Consider the following 10,873-nt stretch of genomic DNA (forward strand, 5'->3'; position numbering starts at 1 on the left):
ATTGATATGCAGCCTTTAATAATGCAAGCAGACTAATGTTTCAACATTACTGGGTCTACATCAGAATCAAAGATGACAAAGGCATAAAGCAAACACACATATATAGTTACCTTAGGATAGGTGTACATTTGTTATTAGGTAGAAGGTTGAACAGGAGTTCAAACATATTGGACAATAGATTAAATGGTGGGAATTGCCAGAGCCAATGTCCAGGTGCCAAACCCATACATTAAAAACAGAAAAACAAGAATTATGTGAAATAAAGAATAAAAGTTTCATGTTTTGCAGCATACATAATATCATGAATTGGAGGTAGTATGACAAATTCAGCTCTTCATTTAGTATCTAGTAGCTATAGAACAGATATTTTTCTCAGGAGTCATGGACACCAAACTAGAGCTAAAAGGAGATTGAATGTTGGATTCACATTCATCCTGCAGGATACATGACTCCAAATGAATGCTAATGTTGTTTTTTTGTTGACAGGATGTGTAAATGGGCTGTTTGCTAATGCGCTAATGGGTGTTATATAAAACGAAGTAGCCAAGTGATTCATTTTTTTGTTTTTTATTGGTGAGATTGATGAACGGATGATACACCGACCCATAACACATCCAAGCTGCATTAATCATTATTATCACTCTGCTATCTTTTTATTCTTTATACAACTAATCATCCATTTTAGGGCACAAGAATGTTTTTTGCAATTACACTTGTTAATGTTTTATAACACAGATATCGCAGACATAGCCAGATTATACTTATACGTATACTATACGATAGGTGTAAACTGAACACGTCCCCAGGAAAAGCAGCAACAGCAGAACTGAACCATGTTTATTGAGGATATTAAGTAATTATATGTAACCAACAATACACACAAAAATGAAATAAACCTCTAAATTGTGTATTTGAGAGCATGGCTATTCAGCTACAACCACATACCTTGACATGCAAAATGAATTCAGAGGAAGATGAAAAGCCGCTCCCTGCGCTGTGCTGATGAATATGATTCGATGTGACCCACACAGGGCTATTTATGTGCACGTCTTATTGGGGCATGTGCTGTTTACTGCTGATTAACAATAGGCTCATATTTAGATAAGACTAATTTAGATAAGACGGCTGTAGAGTTGCATGGAAATGCAGGGACGCGGAGAGTGTGTGAGAGTGTGGCTGAAGGCAGGGACAGAGGCAGGATGGGAAAAATAAAAACCACTGACGCAGTTGTTGTGACAATAGCAGCCCATGGAGAAGTTTCCTTCTCATAATTAGGTATTTGGTTCCATTTAGAGAATTAGACCACCTTGCTCTATGCTGACTGTAATATTTTATCATTAAAGAGGAAAAATGGTGTTTAGCTGGTGGACAAATTCAATTATGTGTATTTTGGGTTTGAGTTGAAATCAGTTAAAGCACAGTGCTACAGTGCCAGCACATCCACCACAAAAATACATCTGTAAACTGTAAACACACAAAGAAGAAATAAATGATGTCTCTCTTGCATCTGAATTGAGCCAGAAACAGCATTTTGTTGTTATTTTTCACCCCTCCGTCCATAATTGTTTTCCAAACCAGAAGAATGCAGATCAAAGGTTTTTTGACTGTCCACTGATGTCCTCTGGCAGCTTTCTGGCTTGTGCGCAGCTCTCTGTACGTTTAAAATGAGCAACATAAGTAACTCCAGCTAACCCTTTGTTTTATGATCCTTGCATACCAGGATGATATAACTGGACTCAATGAGGCCTTTTGTAAATGAAAATAAGCCTTTGTAAAGAGATATAATGCTGCTCAATGTTAACTTTGTCTCTGCCAACCAGCTGCTCTTTGATAATTGGCTGCTCTGCTAGGAAACGTATTCACCACCTACGTTCTATAAACACACCATCAGTGGCCTTGGATGGGACCGCGTGCCATGTATCCTGGTTGTTGTAGGATTTCCCCCTTTAGAGCGATAAGGGAATCTACAGCCTTTTTCTCAGTTTTATCTAGTCATAGGACACCAATTTTGAAAATAATTGCATATTTCTACTACATACTGTAGATGACCTAGTTTTATAAATCATCATATTTACAGCAGTGAAATTCCTCTTTAAGTACTCCTCATTAACCATCTTGCTCTTCCATCTTTACATATCCTGTATTTATGCTGTTTTCCTTTTTTTAATATTTTAATGCATTATGTAAAGCACCTTGAATTCCTCTTATATATAAAATGTGATATGAAAATAAACTTGCCTAGTCTCACCATACAGGATCCAGGATCTAGGATCAGGTTTGGTGCCTGAATGCAAAGGAACACAGCAACATTGGCAATCTGGCAGAGGACAATAATAAGAGGGCAGGTATATTTACACAATGGAGTAATAATGAAATGATCAGGAAAAAAAAGAGCATGTGTGCTGGCAGATGACAATCAGGTGATGACTGTTGCAGGTACAGGGTGATTGGAGAGGTGACTGGGAAAGATGGGAAAGTCCGGGGGCCTCTGGTGGTCAGATGATGAATGGCAGGGAATGGAGAGTTCCATGGAAGTGCAGGGGACTGGGGAAGTGAGAGTGTGGCTGAAGGCAGGATGGGAAAAATAAATACTACAGAGACAGCTGTTGTGATAACAGCAGTCTATGGAGAAAGTGTGAGGTGTATTAGATCCATTCAGAGTTTATCTAAAGCCCTCGACTTATGCAGACTGCAAACAGCAGTAACATATGTGCTATTCTGGAAGGTTCAATCCAGCATTGTTTGTTGGTTTAGAAGAGTCCTTTAAAAGGAGAAGGCTAGTGAAATTCTGTGCTTTTCTTATTGGCCCCATTGTGTCAGGGAATAAAGTATATAAATAAAGTAATTAAGTAATAAATCGCCTGAGGCTTGGAAACATGCAGAAATGCTGCCTACAACTGCAGCAACATTTGAATCACATGGATTTGGTTTAGGCTTTTGGTTAGGTTTCGGAATCTACAGCCTTTTTCTCAGTTTTATTTAGTCATAGGGCACCAATTTCGAAAATAATTGCACATTACTACTACATAGGTTACCTAATTTTAAGAATTCATCATATTTACAGTAGTGAAATTCCTCTTGAAAGTCCCCCTCCACTCAAAAATGTGTTTTTCTTGTTTCATCAGTTGGATTTTTGCTCTTCGCTGTGTGTCATCACACTATGTGTTTCCACATTCATCTGATGAAGAGGGAAAGTTTCTCTGCACTCACTGAAAAGTTAAAGACGTGTACCAACAAGCATGTTTTGTGACATAACAACTAGCAAGCAAAACAAAGTTTATTTATATAGCACCTTTCACAGACACCAATCACAAAGTTCTTTGCAGCCAAAGAAATAAAATCAAATACAATCAAATCAAATTAAATAAAACAAAGACACCAGATAATATACAGGGATAACAGGCAAGAGACAAATTAAAACATAGAGTAGCCCATGCTACACAAATGCTACCCAAACTAGTTTGGAGCTATTTGCAGGAGACATCTTGTGTCCAGAAGTTCAACCTTTGAAATGAGAATATTTGCATATTCATAGATTATGGGTTTTTCAAAAAGGGAGGAGGAGAAGAGCCACATCAGACAGAAATTATCATTCAAACCAGTCATTTTATATGTTTTAAAACATGTATGGGGGATCTTTAACCTTTTATACAGCGCAATTTATCACCAACAGTCCTTAAGCGTAAATTAACACTTGTTTCATCTACTGTCTGTTATCAGCTTTAACATGAGACTACTTGCAGAGAAAAAATATACTATTGACTGAGAGCTTAACAACTACCCAATCGCCAGAATAAAATGTTTACATTGTACGTTTCTGCAAACCATGGATGCATCGAATGTCTACGTTTCAATGTTGACTTTTCCCATTAAATGGCCATTACCAGTTGAATAATGATGTTTTATGATGTGACAACGCTGTGGTTAAGGTCTGGTTACGTTTAGGCACAAAAACCACTTGGTTAGGGTTAGGCAAAGATCATGGTTTGGGTTAAAATACCCAATTTTTGTTGCAAGAAAAATGGCTGCAAATGTCCCAACGTCTCGCTACAAACAGCCCTTTTTGTCAATTGAAATGGGAAGCGGGCTGTGGTCTCGAGGTGGTTTCCAACAGTGCTCTCTGCTGCTTTGATGCTTTTCCAACTTTCTTCCATCTAACTCTCTAACCAACCACCCAACCTTTCCTCCTCTTAATAAGATAGTCAGCACATGTAGATGTCATCTGAACTACGTCTCTTTCTCTATGCTACGTATTGTAGAAACGATGAAATGATACGTATTGAAACATAGAGATTCAACGTATCCGTGGTTTGCAGAAACGTACAATGTCAAAATTTTATTCTGCCAACTGGGCTGAGTTTGGAGTCAATTGTGCCCCAGTATGTAACTTACACAGGTGTGACGTGGCAACTTGAAGCCACCAGTGCACATACACTGAGAATGGACTTTACAGTGAAGAGGGAGACATCTTGTGTCCAAAAGTTAAACTTTTGAAATGAACAAAATTTGCATATTTAAAGATTATGGAATGTTTAATGAGGGAGAAGGAGGAGATGCCATTTTAATGATTTTAATGTGGTAATTATACTTTTTTTGGTGGAAATTTAATATGAAACATACATTATTGTTCCAAGCAGAGTATTTTTATGTTTTTATACATGTCTGATGGGGATCTTTAAACATCTCAGAGGACGTCTAGTTGGGGTTAGAGGTAAGTTTGGATTCAGGTTGAGGCAAGAGGAAACTAATATTAACAGGGAAACAGTCTTTAACACAAATACAAACAATTTTGATTTATATAGCGCCGAATCACAACAAAAGTCATCTCAAGGCACTTTTCACATAGAGCAGGTCAAGACTGTACTCTTTAATTTACAGAGACCCAACAATTCCCCCATTAGCAAGCACTTGGCAACAGCTGTAATGAAAAACTCCCCTTTAACGGGTAGAAACCTCAAGCAGAACCCGGCTCTTGGTGGGCGACCATCCATCCCATTACACTGGAATGGAATCTACTTGACACATCCAAGCCACATTAATCTTTGTCATCACTCCACCGTTTTTTTTATTATTTACACTCATTAATTATCCATTTTAGGGCGCAAGAATTTTTTGGGTTTTTTTGCAATTATACTTGTTAATGTTTTATAACACAGATATCACAGACATAGCCAGATCGTAGTTACAATAGATGTAAGACGAGCACGTCCCCTGGATTAACAGCAATAGCAAAACTGAACCATGTTTCATTATTCTGGTTGAGACAGATTACAGAGTCAATAATAGAATTACACTGAATACATTTACATTGTCATTATTATGAAGTTTATCCCAGACCAAAAATCTAATGCTTTGTTCCAGAAGTTGGATATCCAAAGTGCATAAAAATGAAATGACTTAAATGTAAAATGAATGACTAATGACAATTAAGTAATTATATGTAGCCAACAGAACACACAAAAATGAAATAACCCTCCAAACTGTGTATTTGAGAACATGGCTATTCAGCTACAACCACATACCTTGACATGCAAAATAAACTCAAAGAAAGATTAGCAGCCACTGTCTGTGCTGTGCTGATGAATATGATTTGATGTGGACCACACAGGAATATTTATGTTCAGTATCAGGTCCAGGTGGCTAAACGAAAAGGCTTTAAACAACGTTGATGATCTGGCCGAAGACAAGGGTAAGTAGGCAGGTATATATATACACAACTGAGTGACAGTACAGTACAAGAGTGAAGGGCAGGTGTGCTGGCAGATGACAATCAGTCGTGAAACTACAGTGCTAAGTCCAGAACAAAATTGTCCATACGGACAAATAAAGTGCATCTTATCTTGTTAAAACAATAAACACTTCACCTTCTGCCTACAACTCTACAGCCCGTACAGCCAGCTCCAATGTTGATATTTATATTACACTGAATGACATTATTATGCATAATGTGAAAAGTGTCACTCGTAGTGACGGACACATAATTATCACCAACAGAGCCTTTTAGCCTCTTTTGCTTCTTGTTTTGGTTTTACACATTTGTATGGTTTAGTCTCACTACTCAAAAGGCTCTGATAAACCCACAGCACACTTCAGAGAGAAAAGACAGGAGCACACTGATTGATATGCAGCCTTTAATAATGCAAGCAGACTAATGTTTCAACACTACTGGGTCTACATCAGAATCAAAGAGGACAAAGGCATAAGGCAAATACACACATGTAGTCACCTTACGATAGATGTACGTTTGTTATTGGGCAGAAGGTTGAACAGTTCAAACATATTGGACAATAGATTAAAAGGTGGGAATTGCCAGAACCAATGTCCAGGTGCCAAACCCATACATTAAAAACAGAAAAACAAGAATTATGTGAAATCAAGTGCAAAAGGTTCATGTTTTGCAGCAGACATAATATTATGAATTGGAGGAAGTATGACAAGTTCAGCTCCTCATCTAGTATCTAGTAGCTATAGAACAGATATTTTTCTCAGGAGTCATGGACACCAAACTAGAGCTAAAAAGAGACTGAATATTGAATTCACATTCATCTTGTGGGCAGATACATGACTCCAAATGAATGCTAACGTTATGTTTGTGTTGACAGGATGTGTAAATGGGCAACTGTTTGCTAACATATTAGCCACAACAATTTTATTCAGCTAGATGATGTTGTCAGGGCTGTGTTTGTCAGCTTGTTTTAGAATTATTCTGCTTCCTAGTGGTCGAACTTTACTAATGCAGTTTTAATGTGCTCTAACTATATGTTGTCTCTAATAATGTCAATGTCATAAGTGAAGCTTAAGCTATGATTGCAACCAGAATCTATAAAAGAGCATCAGCTAAATATTGGCAATGTAAATTGTTGTATATTTTGAACTTCGTCAGATCTAATCCAGTTCAGAGCCATACACCTCCACCTCACACAGGGTCAGGTACTGGGTTTTTCCAGGAATGACTATGCTGACGTAGCGACCCTCCATCCCCTTACAGTCAAACGTGTGGGTAAAACCTCCAGGGATGTATGGGATCACAGCACACCTAGGAGAAAGAGAAATTACTTTGTTAACTTATTGAATGATCACTTTAATAAATGGATAGACCTATTCATTTTCAAAGGTTAATATAAATATAAGTTACTGCTAACAAACCTAATGACAAATATCCATTAATGACCAACTTTTAGTCATAGTAGTATTTTAATTAATGGACTGTAAACTACCTGGGATTGCTGTTGCCATTGTTCACAGAAGAATCTCCGATGCGGATCTCAGCTCCATTAAGTCGTTTTGGGTATACAGCTTCATTGGTTACCTTAACAGAAAACACTTTATGTGTTTTCTGCAGGTCCACTCGCCACCAGGGACTGGCCGTGTATTTTGTGTAAGTGCAGGAGCCGTCTGACAATTTACTGTCACGACTCCCATCTATAGCATTATATGCATCGCCAAGATATGAATACAATGATGACTGTGAGGCTTTTCCTTGAAGTGCCAGGTTCTCTCCTGTACAAAAGGACACATTTACAACCATCAGCACTAATACCTAGTTTTCCTTGCTTTTGTAGAACAAAGTGGCTCCAATTTGTGGATGTCTTGAACCTAAAAGTCAAAATTATTTGCACATTGGAGTCCTTTCCAGTAGTGGGAAGCTGCACTGAAATATGGAGCATTTATGTATAGTTGTGCAAATGCTTGTCACAAAAATTGAAGGATGCACCAGCAGTTGGCAGTAGAAAATGTGCCAGATTTTATATTGTGTAATAGAATCCAAAGTGTTTATTATCTTATTGTTATTCAACACATTTGCAAATCTTTTTCAGACACTATCCAGTATCCCAGTAACTCTTGAGAAATTGTTTCTTCATTGGATTTATCAGTTCTTGTCTCCGATGAATAATTTAAGATGTTCATTGTTCTTCTAAATAAACCAGCTGACCAGATACTTCTGATTCTCACTATGGTCCCATTTACACCTGGTATTAACATGTGCTCTGAATCTAGATCCATTATCTGAATTCATGGGTTTTTGCATTTACACCTGGTATTAAAGTGCGTTCTCGTTTTCTCAGTTGTGCCTGCATTATGATCACGTTTCAATATGCACATTAGCTAGGCGCATCTGGCAGACTTGTCATCTGCTTCCAAGGTAAAGGAAACTGCTGCCATGAATGGACTTCATTCTTTTCTAAATCACTGTTCATAATGTACAGATTGCATTTACACCTAGCTGAGATCTGATCACAATATGAGCCTGACAACCTCACAATGCGTTCTGAGTGCATTTACACCCTGCTTTCACGTGTATATCCAGATACAGATGGCATTTTAATGCCAGGTGTAAATGTACTGATTGCATGTTCGAGTTATGACGCATTTATACCCTATTTACACTTGGCATTAATATGCGATCTGTATCTGGATGTTATCTGGGTAAAGAAAAACACATGTTAATGCAGGTGTCCATGCACTCAGAATGAACGCATTGTGATCAGAATGCAATCAGATTAGGCAGATAACATTTGGAGGTGGTCGGGCTCCCACTGTGATTGGATCTTAGCCAGGTGTAAATGCTGTATGTATCTGTAAAGTGTGACCACATTCATAAGAATAAAGTCATCACAGTAAGTTTAAAGGTCACCTAGCTCTTCCTGCCAGCTAAAGCAAGCTTTGTAAAAGCTACAAATAGCTGTAACTAGAAGTCTTCCCTTGAAAAAAAGTGAATGACATCCATTCATGGCAGCAGTTTCCTTGACCTGGGACGCAATATGTTTGCTGACAAGTTGCAGCTCTGCCTAGAAAATTTGCATATTCAGATCCAATCACAAGGCAGGAACAGCTGAAAAAATGAGAACACATTTTAAAACCAGGTGTAAATGCAAAGACTGATTGGATTTCATTATCCAGATAATGTATCCAGATTCAGAACACACCAGGTGTAAATGAGGCCTCAGTTCAAATAGATACCACCAGAGATTTATTTGTAGCAGGAAGTACATGCATTTCACTCATTTTCTTTATTCAAATGAATGCAGTGTAACTCCTGCTGTGACCACAGCTGTAAAGAAAATGAGGCGCCAGCATCACCTAGCAAATTAAATTTGTGTGGCTTCAGCTACATATTAAATTCTCACCAGTTGGGGCACGGTACCCGTAGACTTCCACTTCACAGAGTGTGAGGATCCTTCCTTTACCAGGTAAAACCACAACCACATAACGTCCCTCCACGTGTTTTGTAACAGTTACTGTATAAGACCTGCCTGCTGGGATACTAGGAATTACACCAACCCTAAAAGAGAGAGAGAGGAAACAGTGCATGAATGCATTTTATAACTGAAGTACCTTAAAGGTTATTTTATGTATTTAAAAAAAAAACGTCAGTCATTAAATTTCTTTTATAAGATTATTAATGCTTGTATACTGTGTTAAAGGGCTAGTGCACACAATTATTTGCTATATTGTAGTCTCACAATTTTTAGTTATATCCGGAAGGTATAAGGTTTCCAAAGTGAGCCAATATAAATACCATTAAGTGAATCAGCTTTACCATATCAAAGTTAATTGGATAAAGAACTCAGGGCCCCAACTACATATATAGGGTAGAGGGTAGATGGGCTACATCAGTATCTGGGTGGTTTACAATGTCTGCTTCCAGTCCTGTATCTAATGAGAAATTACAGTATGTTCACTTACACTGGGTTTCTGGCACCATTGTCTCGTAAAGAGTTACCGATGTGAATCTCTGCCCCATTGATCCTGTTTGCACAGCAGTCTCCTCTGTTGGTGATGATGATAGAGGTGACCACGTAGGACTCCAACAGGTCCACCCTCCACCAGGGGTTGGTCTGTGCTGTAGTGTGGCTGCATGAACCGGCTCTGTAATTAGATTCACGGTTTCCATCAATGGCATTGGAAGCAGCTCCAAAAACATACCAAGGCGATCCCTGGTAGCGGTATGACTGAGTTGCTTTTCCACGCAAGGCCACATTTTCTGTGAAAGAAATACACACATTTTTTTCCAAAGTTTAATGTTGATTATCCCTGTGGAGGAATTTATATCACACCTGAGAACCTCTGCTTGCCCATCCTGTGGTTTGCGTTACTGTGATTTGAATGCTTTGTTTTAAGCCACGTTAGCGGCGTGGACATAGAGACATTTGGTCCACCACTTTGGTCCAGACTGATGTTGTAATTATGCTGTTTACCTTGCGATGCAACAAAAAATAAAATCTTGCCGGCAAATGGTGACGAATTGTGAACACAACAATGACTTATCATCATCTTTAAGTTGATATGGGGAACTTGTTTGCAAACAGTTTATTTTTTCCACATCCCGCAGGTACGGAGCTACATTATCATTCATTTGGAGTCTTGTTTCTGTCCACCTGGTAAAAGGCCAATATTCACTCTTTCTGCTCTGTTATATCTGGCTCTTTATCTGCTCAATGCTCCACTATGTTCACCAGCTAGTCGCTGGCTACTAGAATTTAAAAATACTTAATTACAAGTAAAAGTCCTGCATTCATTTTCCTACTTAAGTAAAACCATAGAAGTATTACCAGCTAAATATACTTAAAAGTACTTAAGTACAAGTATTCATTTTGCAGAAAATTGAGTTGTGACTGATATATTAAATACATTTAAGTTAATGTATAAGCAGCATTTTATTATTGTAGCTGGTCGAGGTGAAGCTAGTTTGAACTGCTGTAAGGGTCCCAAGATAAATCTCAGGGGTCTTAAGTTGATAGATTGGATAGAAGAGAAGAAAAAACATAGTTCTGCTACATAAATTTGAATTCATTTTTCAACCACTGCATACACATAATCACTTCTCCACAAAAAAAACAAACTTGTGTACAGTGTTAACAAAATTCAGAAA

General features: G+C 38.0%; 1 protein-coding gene across 1 annotated transcript; it reads right to left on the reverse strand.

Annotated features, from left to right (window-relative positions):
* Window positions 1-6,114: 6,114 nt before the first annotated feature.
* Window positions 6,115-10,080, reverse strand: LOC122987329 (fucolectin-4-like). The gene is made up of 5 exons (XM_044359149.1): window positions 10,059-10,080; window positions 9,688-9,985; window positions 9,129-9,283; window positions 7,218-7,500; window positions 6,115-7,036 (listed from the first exon to the last, which is right to left on the reverse strand). Exons 1-5 carry the CDS (start codon window positions 10,078-10,080, stop codon window positions 6,886-6,888), a joined length of 909 nt encoding a protein of 302 aa, XP_044215084.1. The 3' UTR covers window positions 6,115-6,885.
* Between the last annotated feature and the right edge of the window lie 793 nt (window positions 10,081-10,873).

This window comes from Thunnus albacares, chromosome 8, assembly GCF_914725855.1.
Source record: "Thunnus albacares chromosome 8, fThuAlb1.1, whole genome shotgun sequence".
In the NCBI taxonomy this organism is placed as follows: domain Eukaryota; kingdom Metazoa; phylum Chordata; class Actinopteri; order Scombriformes; family Scombridae; genus Thunnus; species Thunnus albacares.

Bases quoted from the DNA above. Each gene is read 5' to 3' on its own strand.
- LOC122987329 (XM_044359149.1), bottom strand. From the start codon at position 10,080: ATGGGCAAGCAGAGGTTCTCAG. The intron at 9,986-10,058 runs GTGTGATATAAA...TTTCTTTCACAG, and splicing joins GGGCAAGCAGAGGTTCTCAG to AAAATGTGGCCTTGCGTGGA. The intron at 9,284-9,687 runs GTAAGTGAACAT...TCTCTCTTTTAG, and splicing joins AATGGTGCCAGAAACCCAGT to GGTTGGTGTAATTCCTAGTA.